At 41.4% G+C, this 16499-nt stretch overlaps 1 protein-coding gene across 5 annotated transcripts in view; it reads right to left on the reverse strand.

Annotated features, from left to right (window-relative positions):
* Window positions 1-16499, reverse strand: part of NUP214 (nucleoporin 214) — a 45151-nt gene that overhangs the window by 14773 nt on the left and 13879 nt on the right. For all 5 annotated transcript variants that reach the window (XM_064469219.1, XM_064469218.1, XM_064469216.1 and 2 more), the window contains exons 16-28: window positions 16048-16197; window positions 15649-15807; window positions 13360-13463; window positions 12642-12824; window positions 12069-12154; window positions 11885-11968; window positions 11304-11549; window positions 10414-10575; window positions 9343-9451; window positions 5949-6024; window positions 5144-5252; window positions 3835-3940; window positions 1701-1774 (exon numbers count right to left, since the gene is read on the reverse strand). In XM_064469219.1, the coding sequence (XP_064325289.1) occupies window positions 1701-1774; window positions 3835-3940; window positions 5144-5252; window positions 5949-6024; window positions 9343-9451; window positions 10414-10575; window positions 11304-11549; window positions 11885-11968; window positions 12069-12154; window positions 12642-12824; window positions 13360-13463; window positions 15649-15807; window positions 16048-16197 (1648 nt within the window). The remainder of the gene's footprint in view (window positions 1-1700; window positions 1775-3834; window positions 3941-5143; window positions 5253-5948; window positions 6025-9342; window positions 9452-10413; window positions 10576-11303; window positions 11550-11884; window positions 11969-12068; window positions 12155-12641; window positions 12825-13359; window positions 13464-15648; window positions 15808-16047; window positions 16198-16499) is intronic.

A 16499-nucleotide genomic window follows, 5' to 3' on the forward strand; every position in this document is an offset into this window, starting at 1 on the left:
AATAGCATGCCTTAGTGCTTTACAATTGTTAGACAGTGCTCTTGCCTCAAAACTATAAAGCCTCTGACCATCAGGTAACTGCCACTGCCATGTGCATTCAGGAGACAAGAGTGACATTTGAAGCCTTTATGGATAAGGTTGCAGTGACAAACACTGTTACTTTCATGTCATAGCCTCCACTTAACCATCCTTCTCTCTGTCTACAGACAATTTCAGCCTTTGGCTCCTATCTCTTTCAACAGTTTGATAAAAACATAGAAGACCTGGTTACTACAGACCATTTACTGTTAACTCCATTTTCACCCCGTCTTACTTGGTTCAGCTAAACAATTCCTGACATTCACTACAGAAGTGTCTGTTTAAACCAATGGCTCAGAACAGAGGTTGGGTCATAAAAATACTTTCTGGCACTTGAAGAGTCTTTTACAGAATCAAATCTTTCTTTACAAATTCAACGATTTATAGACCACTGACCAGTTTCTAATGCAGCCTGCTTTCAGCTTTGAAAGACTCTCAAATGTAATTGCCAAAGCAGCTCCACTTATAAGATACACTGCTGTCCAAGAGTGAGAAACTGCTCAAGTTTTAAGGGAGACCAGACTAGTTTTATTTGATGTCCTGCCACTTCATTTTTGAGCACCACACACACACACAAATTCTGACTTGAACACATTGCATTGGTGTTTGGACTATGGGTTGATTTGGACAAGGCACAGGAAATCTGCATGGAGGTCAAATAACAAAGAGCACAAGCTTCTTAGCACAGCTGGCATTATTCTTGTGTTTTACCCTTTAAGTATATGAAATATATTTAAGTATATTAGTAACTGACACTGAATAATGTAGCATTTGTTTCCTACTGAGGCACTGAAATTCCTTCTGTTACCAGCTAACAGATGCAAAGGTGCTCCCTACCATTCCACAGAGCAGTGTGAAGTAACTGCCACAATGCTATGGGTCACAAGTCTGTCTCTCACACCTCCCACTCCTCCTTTAATCAGTGTTAATTACCTAACCTTTTACATTAGCTAAATCTTCAAGTTTTAAGCCAAGTCAGTTCTCTCTGCTTAACATCAATAGAGTATTAGTAGCATTGCTGTGGCTGTGACGGTCACAGAAGAAGAGATCTTTTATTAGAGCAACCAATAACATTGGAAGCAAGTTTTTGACCATACAACCTCTTTTGCGAGGCTGAAATTAGAGGCAAAAAACTTCAAAATTATAAAGCAGCCCCCTTTTTCCAGACCAGGCAAATATGGTCTACCTATGAAACGGAAAGGCAGCCTATATATTATCAACTCAGTTTTAGAAGCAACACAAAGCCATCCCAAGCATTCCCCTCCCATCACTAAACGCTCATTCCATTTAATGACAGTTTTCTGTGTCAGACCACCTCGGCAACTTTAAATCTACAGATTACAGACAGCAGAGGAAATGACTACAGATATTACCCTTTTCATAAACTAGTACGTCCTAGATGTTCTTGGCAGCAAATATTTTGCTTACTCTTAATTGAAAGGCAGGTGGCCTGGATTTCTGTGCATTACAGGGCATAATCCAGCATACGTATATAATGTTATTGCAGCTACTGCAATTTTAATAATAGAACTGCAACATAAACCAAGAACCACACGAATTAGGAAGAGTAAGCATTCTCTTAGCAGGGAAAAGATGTCGTTTGCACTCTCTTCCAAACTAACCTTGCGAGGAAGCGAGGCTGGGCAGTGTTGGTGATGAAGCAGCTGATGTGACAACACCAAAATTAAATCCAGACCTAGGAGAAAAGAGGAGAAAGGGAAATAATGACACTTAGCTCAGAGTGTTGAAACTTCCAACCCCATGACTGAGACTCAGATTTCCAATACAGACCCGTACAAAGTCAGGCACAAGAACAGTTTCTCCAATAAGTAAACAGGCAGACAGAAGCACGCAAACAGACTCCATTTGTTTCCCCTCTGACAAGGCTTCTAGAAGGCTAAAGAGAGTCAGGTTCAAAGCTCTTTGACCACCCCTCATTCTCCCATATTCTTCCTTTTCTGCTGTATATTTCTTCCCCATTCAGCTCAGTAGCAGTCACCATGCACCAAATCCTGATAGCTTTTGGAAGACTAGGAAGAACAGAAGCCACAGTGGCTACTAGAGTTTATTTAGAAGAGCTAAAAGGTAAGAGACAGTGCATGTACGAAAGGGAATAAATGGATACTACCACCTGTCAAAAAGGAGATCACTCACAGCAAGCCAGAAGTTAAAAGTTTTAATGACTATTTCACACTGAAAATAGTCTGTCTTGCAAAAACTGCTGTGATCTTTCATAATAAGCACTGGGGTCCTCCAGAGACCTTCATTCCTGAGGCTTTTTAAGTTTTCTCTGATTCTCAACCACCAGCTGCTGATACAGAAGTCAGGCCATGTAACCAAGACATCACTGACAACGGCACTGTATTTAGCATATGGTTCACAGACTGAGGCACTGCAGCCTGGGACAAAGGCAGGGTTTGTTTGCTTTTTGAATCTGAATTTCCATCTTGTAAAAGGACTATTTTAGCCCTTTGAAAGGCACAGCAAGCCGTTTGGGTAACATACACTTGACAAACTTGCAGAGAAATGGTTAAGACTGAAAGAAATGAGCTATTTGAAAGTATGGGTGTTCTGAAATACTTAATGTAACCCATTTCCTAAAGAGAAAATCACTTGAGTTTTAGATAGATAAACATGCAGAATTTCAAACAATCATTTAAGGAGTTTGGGGTTTGGGGGAGAGGGACATGATCAAAGAAATATTTTTGTCATCCTGAAAAAACACTCCATAAGCGAGATTTCAGAATAACTGTCTGTTCATAACATGCACCTTGCTTTGTGTTACTGTTATGTAACAGAAATCACCAGATGGCATGGGGACTCTCTAGTCACCTTCATGAACAGACTACTTTTCAAGCCAAAACATGGAAATTTTTCTGTTGTACTAAAATAATTCAACAAGTTTGACCATCAACACAAATTTCAAGTCCTAATCAGGAATTCCTGAACTTCTGTCTCTCAAATGTCTGCCAACATTTGAAACCCATATAACGCATGCCCAGGTTAGGAAACGCAGCATCATTCTCCTTGGAATCCATCTTCAGAGGTGACAAGTGTTAATATCACCATGTTCAGGTTCTTTCCTCCTCTTCTCTGGGAGCAGAAGCTCCCAGTGATCAACCTCTTCCCCTGCTGCTGTAAAAGCCAAAGTCCGTTCTCATATGCCTCTGCACAACTAGCAAGTTGATGGGATGGTTTTCCTGCTACTGCTCTTTGTTCACTAGATAAAGAACATGTTTTAAAACTAACTCATTTTGCTCTTCCTTAACCCCAACATACAAGATACAGCATAAACGTTCTTCTCCAATTCTATAAGATGTGATGTGCACTCAAAGACAGTCAGTGAACCCAATGCATCAGACCGTGAGTGGGTGCTTTAACCACAGTCATATTGCTCTAATCTCAAATCATCAGCTGATGATGAGAAATACCAGTACACATAGGGTATGATTTGTTCAACAGTCCACTATAGATAAACCTAAAAAGCCAGTGATTATTTACTCTTGATTAATTACAGACTGAAAAACCTCAAAGCAACACAATATTGTGTGCAATTCTCGCAGACCTGCGGACCTCACTCAGGTAGGCTTCCACAAACAAGGTCTTCCAATAAGTCTGGTGCGACCCCTGCCCTCCCAATCTAACATTTGCAGGCGCCATTTCACAGTATTATGCAGCTTGTAGGTAACACTTCCTGTAACAGCCAACACTCATATTTAACATCAACTACAAAGAAATCTTAATATTCATACAGACCCCACAGAAGAAAACGAGAATGCTTTGTTAAGCTGTGCAGTTGTTGCTTGTACTGATGTCACTGTAGATGATGTCACAGCTGTAACTGTTTTTACTGTCCCTTGTCCTGTAAGTTACAAGAACAAGCATTACTAAAAAAAAAAGCATCTTGTCATCCAACTGTCAGAAAAGGAAGGAATAGTTTGTACGTGTAGCCTGCAGCTTTATCAACTGGAAACAAAGCCTTTTTGCCACTTATACCACGTCTGATATTTGTACACAGAAGCATTCCTGCTACTGCTACAGTGTCAGAGAACATACGAATTATTTCAAAGATTAAGGCAGTAACATATATGAGATTAGAGCAAAGATAGGTGTCATCATCTTGCAATAAAAATTAAACAATAAAAATGAAGAAATCCTTAGTAAAATCTCTCATCAACATATCAAAACATTTCAAGTAAAAAGGAAGTGCTATCAAATTCAAAAGCTGACATTTTCAATAAACCAAAATTTGAGAAGCATTTGCCAAGTCAAATATGATTCCTGGCTATTTTTACTGCTTCTTACCCCTGGCTCAGAGACAACCTACATCCACGGATTAAAGGCAGAAGACCAACAGAGATGGATTTCACACATTTATGCAAGAGGCTTATAAAACCATGTCCAATGCAAGCATTGTTATCTAATACACATTAAAAATCAATTCCTTCCTTCCCTAAGTGTTTCCTCTTCCTCCATTTGCACCGAATGATGTAAACTAAGTATTCCTTTCCTTATAAGCTTCTAAACTGTTTGTGACTGATCACAGTATCTGAACTGGCTTTGAAGTTGGTCATACAGCTCAATGTACAACACTGAACCTGATTTAGCTCATTTTAAGCTAGTTCAGGTACTCCTGTGGTGCTGCATATTTAAAAATCAAACCAGCATGTTTAAACTTTGAAAAACAGCATGATTTTCATGTTTAAAAAACAAAACGGCAGCGATGGCTGCCTTTGATATGCTGTCAAACCGCAGTAGCCTTTGCTAGATGTGCTTTCAACATTTCCTCATAAGCATTCCACGTTCTGAGTTCACTCTGAACAAGGAATTGTGTCACTGAATTCTAGATGCAGGCACAGAAACAAAACACAGGGCTGTATACAAAACCACTCTCCTGCTCTTCTGTACCTTGGTTTTTCAAATTCTCTCCCTCGAGACGGGCACATCAGCCTCGCAGTGGAGGCAAATCTTTTTTCCTCAGTGTCTTCATTCTCTGGATTGCATACCCTGACAGGTGGGAAGAGACATCTAGGCCTCATTTCCACCTCCACTAAAGACAACTTACCTGAGATTTTGTTGCCAGACGATGTTGGACCAGCTGTAGATGCCATAGGACAGGGTGCACACACAGTGGAAGGTGGAGTCTGTCCCTTAAGTGAGCTTGTTAGAGGCGTCTGAAAACACAACACCACTTCAGGTCAGTGCAGTCTGTCCATTAACAAAGGTCCTTCTGACCTCGGTCTGGCATTATGAGTCATACAGTGACTTAAGAACCAACTAGAGGAAGGTGGTCAAAGCACTTAGAAGTGCCCTTCAATCTTTGTCCCATTATGTCTTGACACTTAAATACAGGGTCAATACTAGAACTTTTTCAACAAATCTCTTGCAGAGGCCAGTAAGCCTCCATGGGCAACAGCTCAATGATTCCAGGGACAAAGACTGCTGCATGTTTTTTGATGTGCGAGCATAAAACTTAGCAGCTTCTCAACCTATAAGAAACGTTTTCAGTAGAATAACAGGATAGGTAAACTACACTCTCCCTTAATCGCCCAGCGCTTTTTTTTTTGTGTGAAATTTAGGAGTATCTATCTAACATAGTTTCCTTGGTTGTTAGTTGCAGCCCTTACTGCTGCAAGGCTGTGACCATTAGAAAGCTGCAAGTCTTCAAATGAGTGAAAAGGCAAGACATAACAAAGACATGGCTGGCACCACACTGTCGAGGTCACAGATAAATAAATGGGTTTGCCAAGAACGCAGGACAAGCTGTGAAAAAGAGATTTTAGATTACCCGTTCACCAATAACTAAACCCCAAACTGTGCTGAGCATGCCCATGTACAGTATTGCCCAGGGAAAGGGTTCTGTAAGATACCTGTTTAGCTTGATTTGTAGCAACAGTTGCCAAAACTTGGTGGACTGCCTGGGCTGCAGAGTGAGGTACAGAGGATCTTAAAAAGAAAAATTAAAATGTTAAATGAATGACTAACCTAAAAGAGGACTTCCTCGCCTCTCAAAAAGCACAGCTTCCTGAAGTCTTGAACAACTGCCGCTATTAAAGATTCCACGCACAACTCCGAACGAACAAATCTGATTAGGGAATAAACCTCTTAAATGAATCGTCCATGTTTAACAAAGGAAGTCTGCAAATGTGTTTAAAGCTCGAGACTTAAACGATCAAGTCTTCCTCACACACTCTTTTCTCTGAAGAGAGTCAGGCCTTTCTATTTTACAGGGAGTTGACAAAAAAATCAGCAGGTAAGGGGATTACAATTTTATGCCTAGCGGATAACAAATTTAAGAAGCTTCCTTTATAGTGTGGAGCCCAGACAAGTACATGCAACTCTCAGAAATGCTGAGCAAGGAGACAAATCTGGGGGTGGGGGTGGAAGAACTTCATGTCTTTGAAGCGTAGTATAAACACTAACGAAATAATGGCAAGAACTGTGATAAAATTAACGTACAATCTACATTATAGGTTTGGGAATTTTGACCATGAAATAGATTGTACATCAGAGCCCACAGACAATTGCTGCAGAATGGCAGCTACTCCTGGGGGGAAGCATCCTACCTACATGCTGTAGGCCATTAACACACCAAATCACCGTAACTGGGGAGCAGCCATCTGGTGTTAGCATCTCCTCAAGTCTGGCTCACCAGGTTCAGCAGCTTAAATGGCCAATCCCAGAAGCTTTCAGAAGCTTAAATTCAACACTTATTGCAGTCTCTTGGTGGCAAAGGCCAGCCTTCTCTTACCCTAGCAGGCTCCTTCCATCTTGACTCAGGCTGGGTGTTCCCTAAGGCGATAAGCAATCTCTATGCTACAGAAAGGGCTGAGGCTGCAAATCCCAGACAGTAAGTGAATCCGGGCATCAGAAGTTATGTACCCCATGAAACATGAGGCCTCCCAAACTGCATTTACTATTTGGTCAGTCACAGGCCAACTCACAGAAATTTCCTACTGTATTACAGAGGAAGGAGAGACACGCATGAAACCCTGATTTTGCATAGCCTTTTGGTCTCGGGTGGGGTTCTGTGCCTTAAACAGCTTTGCTTTACTAGTAAGTCCTTCCTTCCAGCAATGAGCGCTCTCTCTCTACATTGCATGGCCTGGATTTGCCCTCTGCCCGGAGAAAATGTAAAGCAACCAAGGAAAACTTCAGATTAGCACTGGAAAGAGTCCATGTTGGGAAGGTATAGCTGTAAATTTCAAGTTCATATGAACCCTGAACAAAGAAGAAAAAAATTGAAAGTCTGAAATTCATGATGGGGTGGGACCTTTTCCCCAGAAAAGTCTCAAGATCAATTTACCCACAGCTTCTCTGACAAGGCTATTAAAAACACTGGTTCTGACGTCAGTTGTGGAAAGGGTTTTTTTTCAGCTGAAAACTATATATAAGTAACTGGACTGGGACCACCAATGCACGTAGCCACAGGCCATTGAACAACCGATAACAGCTGAAAAATCATTACTGCTTAACAACCCGAAGAGTGTGCTGTGGCGGCAAAAGAGAGCCAGGATGTCTGAAGTAGCAAAAACTGATGAATTAACTTTTCTGGGTGAACGCGCTTTATTTTAGCGCTGAATCTGACTGGCAGGCACTGTTCATTTGGGTAGAATTTTTAAAGAGTACATTTTTATGAGTCAGCTATAAAATAAGACTGTAAAAAGCCTTCAAGATATCAAGCTAGCTGGTGCCCTATAAATTAAGAGAGATCAATCAATATTGCCAGTCTAAAACTACTTGAAAGTAAGACAGATCTTTAACTACAGTTCAGGTGAAAACCAGTCTCAGGTATGTATTGCTCGCTCATGTCCTTGTCCATGTACAGCCAGTACTCTTTACTTTTTTCATCAGTTTTGATGAAACAAAGGGTGGAGAATTCTTCCCGGTCATCACACTGCTTTTAGCAAAATTTCCCAAGCAGAGCTGTTCCCAAATTTTACTTTCAAAAGATGTAGCAGTGCTCTTCGCCGTCTCAGTTTATCACTTTTAGAAGAAAATAAAATAGTAAAAAGTTCCCAAACTGTTTCCCAATTACGATGCAGAAGAAACCATGAAGTAAATTTCAAGGTCAGCAGCTGAGTGAAACTCTTCCCTTTTTTGAAAAGCTGCATCAAAGGAATTTCACCTTTTTAATTTGACAGTGAAGAGTATACATACATATATGAAAACTAGAAGTGAAATTGAAGCAGAAATTGTTCCAGGAGCTGCATGTATAGCCCACAGTTATATGGATAAAGCATTTGCAACTCCATGCAGACTTACATCAGATTTACATGGCGCGTTTATCCTGCTTTATGGAGTAGGCTCAACTTTGCTCAGACTTTTCAGTCTTTGCCTCCCCAGCCCAGAAACGGCCATGTGTTATCTTGGTCTTAAGCAATAGTGGGAACTTCAAGCAAAGACAGTTCCAAGGTTGTTACGACAACAGGGAAAAGGACCGGTTCTGTGGCTGGTGACAGAGCCTGGTGATAAGACAGAAATCTCTGGAATGAGCTGAGCTGGCTGATGTCTGTAGGAGGCGGAGAAGTAGAAAGCCAAATGTTACAGCTAACTCACAAGAAATCTTCATAAATTCAGGGTTAAATACCAGAAGGCAATATTCACAATTTACTCATGAGGAAGACAGCCTTGCAGCTCTGTATTTTTCCAAAGTGATCGGCCCCTATTGACACCCAACCCTTCAGACAAAATTCTGGTCACAAAAATTTGAGACAAGTTTCCAGGAAAGCCAGAGTGCAGTTCTCCCTCCCCCAGTGGGAGAATTTGGGAACAGACTGAAGAGGCATAGCTCCAGAGAAGGTTCTCTCTGTAGCGGATGATACAGTAGAAGGAACGACATCTGGACAGCTTAAGGCCACAGACCACACTCAGCAACAGAGGGATGCACTTCCCTCACAGAAAGAGGCAGAACAGAAGTAGTGGCTGGGGAGACACTGGATTCAAAGTACGTATTAGCAGTGAAACTGCTGGATCCCAAAAGGAGGGGATGCACTAAAGCACATTTCACAGACTAATGGAGAAGGAGGTTAATACTGGTCTCATCGTTTGTTCAGGACAAGCCATTAGCAAATCCTTGAATGACCTGGAAAGAAAATATTTCTTCCTTTCATTCCACAAACACAAGACGCTCTTCTAAATGCACCCACCTTAGGCCTTCCATGGTTAGGCTATGTAAAACACTACTACTGCTCCCCACTGGCAGATGTGCTCTATTGCAAGTGCTACCGAAGGCTACCAGAAAGAAGGGGAGCACCCACTCACCCTATTACAGCAGAGACAGCCGGAGTCAATGCACCAGTCTTGAGTTCTCGCACATTTACCACCTGAGGAACGTTCTTCAGAGTTGATTCAGTCAAGGAGGTGCTTACAGCTTTAAGGAAAAAAAGAAAAAAGATAAAAAAGAGGTAAAGATGATCTCCATATTATGCATTTCATTCAACACAGTGCCTATGAGTAACTCCAGAAGAAATCCATGCAAGTTTCTAGAAGGTATGTGGTTTATCTGGCCCAGAATGTTTGATATGTCAGCCCTCAATAAGGACACCAAAGAAGTGAGCAGCTTTCTATGAGTTGTGCAATTTTCCTTGTCAGCTGACCAAATCCAATTACTCTTACAAGCTTTCCCTTACCTACGCTGTAACATTTTAGGTTACCAGAAATGACCTGCCTAGTTACACCCCAGCCTCTACCAGAATTCATGTCAGCAGTCCACTTTCTGCACTTATGCTCTCCTTGGGCAAGGGAAATAAACTAATCCAATTACTCCACCGGTAACTGAATTTTGTTTCTTTTCTGCACTGACTCTGCAATACTGGGGAAGCACCGAGAAATGCTTAAAACCAAAGAACAGCTTAAATTGGGGAACCTTTCCCCTATCAACTAAAAACCTTACAAGCAGATCCAAGGCTTAAGTCAATAGTTCACCGTTAACTTTTCATTAGAATTGTTTTACAATTCAGATATTTAATTGCATAGCAAATAATGAAGAGTTATTAATATTGGCCTGTGACATCCTTTCTCTGCTCTCCAAAAGAGTTTCTTGCACACAGATCAGCTGCTATGCCAGGACCTCCTAAGAGTCATTGACATATCTGCCACTTCACAGATGAGAAGGGGTACAAAGAAACCTGAGGTGGGAGTTTCTCAGGCATTCTGTACTAGTAGCTTACAGGAAGGACGAAGACAAAGAAGCACTGGATAGCTCAGAGGTGCAACAAATACAGATCTGTGGCACATTCTGTTTGATAATCTTCTCCCTTGGAAGCACTAAATTCCTATGAAAGCCACATTCAACTGCTCAGAGGTCATTTGGACAATTAGCCATCCTTTTACCTGGGGACTGGTTAGCCATCTGCCTCCGCAGAGCTGCAGCAGCAGCTGCTTGTGGTGCTGGGACAGTGACAGTGGGAGCAGGGGCCCCATGTTTCACGGTCTTTGTGGCAAGCATTGTACTGTCTGCCCCTTGTGGTATGATTCTGTTTGAAGACGTAGGCACTAAAAAACAAACGAACAAAAATATTACAGTTCATTGTATCTCTACAAATCAAGGAGACTTGAAAGCCTTTGCTGAACTACAGTTCCTCTAAGTACACAGCTTCCTCCTGACAAGACTGACGCACAGGCCTTTTAAACAATCAACACAGTCTGTCCCTGGCAGTTTCTGTATATCCCAATGAATTTAGCAAGTAAGTCTCAATAGCTGTCATTTCAATGCATAGGTGACTTTCAGTTTGCTGTTACAGACACTTCTGCTGACACCTTATTTTTCTCTCTGGCTGGAGACAAAAAAAAACCCCTCTCTTGCACAAGGAAAACTGAGTGTATGCAAATACAGTTCTTACTGTGACTCACGGGGCTCAGAACTCCTAACCTTGCCCACACCAACCAAATGCAGTAGTACTTCAGTTTCCTGGTCTTTGGGCAGTACTTTAATAAATAATGGCATACACTTAAGGCAAATTACTAAAGGAAGACAGTGTTACCTATGGTCAATACTATCTGAAAGAAACAGGCTACCAGAAAAACACAGTCAAGATATTTTAGTGCTTTTAGCTCAAATTCATGAAGTTACAATGTCACTCTGCTAACTGCTTCTGGAAACTCGGCAATGTAAATCTGTAATCTCACTTCTCTAAGACCTGAAGTGCTGGCAATGGATACAGTGGTTGAAGATACCGACAAGAATGCATGCAGAATAGGAAGATATTGCAAGAACAACTCACTCAAAGTACCCAGGGAGAGGTGCTGTTTCCCAAAGGACGGAGACTGAGCCATCAAACCAGGCTGGATAGAGGGAGTACGGACTACAGGAGCATGACGAGGGACTTGGACTGGAGCAGCCTCTTCTTCTTGGTCCACTGCCTGTGAATCATCATTCTCTAGCGACTGGGAAACTGAGGATGTTGAACTGACTTCATCCAAATCTTCATAATATCTTGTGGACAAGAAGGCAGATCGGGACAAACTTGCTGCAACATCAGAAACAAAATCATGTATGTATATTAAACTGAGGGAACCATCCAGCCTAACAGCCAAGACAGAGATGCCCTATTTTAGGATGCTCTTTTACTGGCTTGTTTAATCCTGCATTGATAGGATTTGACTTCTTAACTGCCAGGAAAGGCAGCCTTCAACAAGACAGTTACTGAAGAAATTTCTTACTGAGAGCAGATGGGGGAACAGGAAATGAGAAGCAGGGGTCGAGGAGTGACAAGCCAGAAGCTAACTTCAGGACTGTTTCCCACAGCAGGTAAGTCACTCTTCTGGAAAGCATTTCATGCTTCTATGGTAACTGAAGGTTTACCTGGAGCTGTAGATCTAACTGGTGGAGTTTTCCTCTTCGCCAGGAAATTCCTCAACTGTGCCTGCTTCACGGGGGATAATTTAGCTGGAAAACAGACGACAGTTATTAGTCTATAATCAAATTGCAAGTCAAAAAAAGTAATTAATATTTATGGTGTGAATGCCAGGAAGAAAGAATAAATTACCAGGTACTTTAGGCAGAGGTTTGGCATGTGATTCCAAAGTAGTTTTCATCAAGGCATTGCGCAGGCTTTCAAGGTCACTGTCAAAACTGGGACAAGGCAGAACAGTGAAAAACCACGATCAGCAGAAAGAAACCAACCAAATCAGGAACAAAATGGGGCCAAAGGAGCCACTAGAACCATTGGCTTATCTGGAAGAACAATTGGCTCCTCTAGATACTGTGCTATTTAAAAATGTGTATCTTTATTTGGGAAACTCTAGGAGCCATTCACTTCTTCCCCTGACTTCAGACAGACAACCAGCAGTACCTCAGCCTGGAGACTCTATTATCCTGTTTACTATAAAAACCGATAACTTTTAGGGGAAATTTCTGACAAGCATCGAACAGGGTATCACAGAATATAACCAATGAGCTTCTGTATTACCTAGGTATAGTTTAGTATGATTTTTAGGACATCCTGTCCTCCCACATCATGTCCACAAAACATCATTCTTTAGAGGATGCACCCTTGCACATTGCTGGGGGCAAGAGAGAAGGAGTGTCAGCACCACTCGGGAACGCGCGTTTCACATACCTTTGAGCATTGCTAAAAGAGGATGTATCACTGGGAACACTCCACTGAGATGTCTGATTATACAGTCGGAGCTGCTGCAGGCTGTTCACGAGCTGATTTAGTCTCTTCCTCTGCTGATTGATTATTTCCCGGTTATTAGCCAGGGTGTTAAACAAAGTCTCTCGCTCAGGAACTATCAGGCGCCTTAAGACATCAGATCAAGAGACAGGGATAAGGACCATTCTCTATACCTGGCCACAAGCAGGCATGCATACACAAAGTAGTTTAGTGGTTCTAGCTACTTAAACTCCATGAGGTTGAACATGGTTTGATTTGAACACCAAAGCAGTTCAGGTTGTCTCAAATGCCTGTTCCTACTCTGGATATGCTGCAAGTTTATTCATTTAGCTCATTTACTTCAAGATGTTTTATTTATTGGAAAGATTTCATTAGCTACCACCAATAGATGCATTTGGTTTCTACGCAGCTTAAGAGTTTTTCCTATAAGCACTGTTTAAGATGTACACAGAGATGCAGCAAGCTTGTAACACATACAAAGACAAATAGTCTGAACCTGTAGCTCCCATTAGGTGTCTTAGTCAAGCTTTATTCTTAGACCCTCTTGACAAAGATCATACTGTTAAATGGAAAAGGGTTTTTGCCTGTTGATTAGACACTAATGCCCAATACACTGACATGTTCCTTACAGTTGTTCTGTATTCCAATTTCAATTACTTACTTCTGCTTTCTCTTCTGTTCCAGGTGCCGATCCCACTCCAAATCCAAAACATCATTCACATCCTGAACAGCAAACTTCACGTACTGGTGCAAGCGTCGGATTTCCTACCATGCAAAATAAAGTCAGCTTTTAATTCAATTCAGAAGTCTCAGTTTCAGTTGAAGAAGCTGAAGACCCTTTGGGCTCATTCAGTCCAAGCCATGCGGCACTTCCCCTGTTTCTGCCTGGGAAGTTGTATCAGCACAACAGAACCCAACATAGTGAAAACCTAATTATCAATTAATGGGGCACCCGCAGGGCTTGGCTTGGACATTTTATCCCAGCTCCCAACCAGAAATAATCATTTCCATAATGTTTGCAAAACATTGGCAGGTCTTTACAGAAAGGGTTTTTACAAACATCAGGCATTATACATTATACAAAATGAACCTTATTTCAAATCTCATTTCCAGAACATGAGTCATTTGCTCCCATTTTACAGTGTTGAAGCTTCTAACAATTATAGGTGATCAAAGCTTTGCAAGCTATTCACATGGCTCTAGGATACCAGCGTTCACAGACTATGATTCATGAAAGCATTCACAAATGCTCACAACTCCCACATTAAGGCAAGGAATTAACTTGATTTTTATAGGTAGGAAATGAAAAGAAAAAAAAAAAGCACAGAGAGTAAAGTGACTTATCCACAACCACATAAATTGTGCAACCAGCACAACTAAGCCAGAGACCTCTGGCTACAAGCCCTGCTCCCTAAACAAAACCAGCATTCAGTCTCATTATTGTCATCCCTCTAGCCTCTCATGGCATGAACATGTCTTGAACTTTGATCTCGTAAAATGGAACTGGAAACTGCAGTTGGTTTCAGCTCATCGCAGCAGAGTGCTCACTTAAATACAACAATGAAGCAGTCAAGTAACACAGCTTGGGAAAAATTCCACTGCAGCTGTTTTCAAGATACAGCATGAAATTCTGATGTGACATATCCAACCTGAAACCAAATCCAGTCCTACTGTGGGCTTAGTGTTACACGCTACCAAGCACAGGTTTCCTCTCTCCAGCAACTATGAGCATTATATAGCAGCAACTCTCTGGACAGCAAATCAATATGGCTGGACATCAGAAAAGCCTCAGGATCTTTAAATCTTCATTGAAACCTAGTACACAAAGTTGACTAAGTGAGCTTTTCTCACCCAGGAGAATGTGGATGATGTAGACTGAACAAAATTTTAGAGTCAGACTAGAGCTGTCTTTTCATAAACTTTCAGAAAGTTGTCCTGAAAGCTCTCCCCTTACATTCCAATCCACTTCCACTTCTGTCCCACTCTGTTGTTCTTTCCTCATGATCCCCTCTCTAGATCAGCAAAACAAGCATTTCAATATTATCTCTGAAGTCATGAGCATGAACTTGAAACGTCACAGAGGCATAGTGGACATCAAAGCAGGCGTACAATTAGGACTGTAAATCAATCTACAGAATCCAGGTGAAGATTAGAGACCAGCTGATTCCTAGTAGCTGTCTGTGTGCATGCTCTTGATACCTACCGTAACAAAGATGACATTCAATTATATCTTCAGCCTGCTAGTCAAACTTCTTGAGGGGAAATTATAAGCGTATAAAAGACCAAATATAATTTGTAGGGCACATTCAATCTATTTTGCTTAGGGCTAAATAGCCCTCTCATCACCAGAACTGTAACGAAAAGAGTGCTTCACCCCTAGTTTCCTTCGTGTCTTTGAAAGCCTCTTTATGTACTGCTGGTTATTTTCATTTGTGCTCCTCCAGCTTTTAGAATGTCATTTAGCTTTATGCTCCACCATCCATGAAATTAACCACACAATTCTGTAAGTCATAATAAGTCATCACGTTGTTCCATAAGGCACTTGCTGAAGATAAAAATAATTCCAAGAACTCTTTTACAAAGTGTTGGAAAAAAAAAGAATATTCTTTTAACTGAAATCCCATAGCAAACACTACAGGCTGAGAAGGAACAGGATGTCAAGAGTCACATTCTAAGCTTAGAATAGATTTGGATCTCAGGTGAACTACTTCCCATCACCAGGAGTTTTGAATCATCACTGCAAATGGCAGCACCACAGAGGAGCTTTAGGAGAGGATTTTCAGCACATCTTGCAAACTCATGGAAAACAAAGCTCATCACACTTTTACTAGACTGTGCTGAAATAGCAAATATCTAGGGCAGAACAAAACTGCTGGGCACTTGCATGTGCAAGCCTCAGTTTTATTTTATTTAAAACTCTAGGTTAGAAGTTGGCTGACATGCTTCATACCTGAAGCTGTGCTTCACTCTTGGGATCCAAAGGTTTCTTATACAGCAAGTGTAAATACCCCGAGCTATGATTCCGTTCATTCTGTTCTCTAGCCTCTTCTACCCCTGCAAATCCCTCCAGCAAGGTTGTCTTCAGAATACTAATATCTCCATGAAGTGACTGCAAACAGAAATAGAACAGATGGACAAGGTTCAAAGTAACATTTTTTCATTGCCACCTCTAGCACAGGGGCTTCTGCAAGAGTCTGCCTGAAAGTACAAATGCAAGTCACTCCCATATTAAAGCAGCATAATCAGATGTTCCACCTACATCAGCTCAGCTTTACCAGGTTAAGTAGGAACATCAGGTGAGAAACAGCCATTGCTGAGGAGCTAAACAGTTGGAAGATACTCTGCTCACCTCTGTTGTCTCTTTAATTTCCAAGAGGAAGGTATGAAGATCATCTGACTCAGTTCGTAACATCTTCATTTCCTCTGGAGTACCAACTTGGAAACAGGCTTTGGAAGTCCGGGCCTTCAGTTCCTCCATCTCCTTTTGAAAATGTGCTATCTACAAAGTCAAGCAGAAGAAAGTGCAGCCACTGAAACACACTGGGTCTGGAACAAATGTCGCAGCTCTTGGATAATGTTTCTACTACACCATAAACACCTGTCACTTTGCAGCCAAAGCAGGAAATTCCTCTTGAACATTAACAGGAAAGAATATCTACATTTTCTAGCACAGTGACTGAAATTAAAGATGACCGAACAGGACACACAAACAGCAATAACAAAGCAGGCTGGTTGCCTTGGGAAATATTTCCATTCTGATTCCCAAACTACTTACAGACACCATCAGAACAGAGGTGAACT

The sequence above is a fragment of the Phalacrocorax carbo genome, chromosome 18 (assembly GCF_963921805.1).
Source record: "Phalacrocorax carbo chromosome 18, bPhaCar2.1, whole genome shotgun sequence".
NCBI lineage: Eukaryota > Metazoa > Chordata > Aves > Suliformes > Phalacrocoracidae > Phalacrocorax > Phalacrocorax carbo.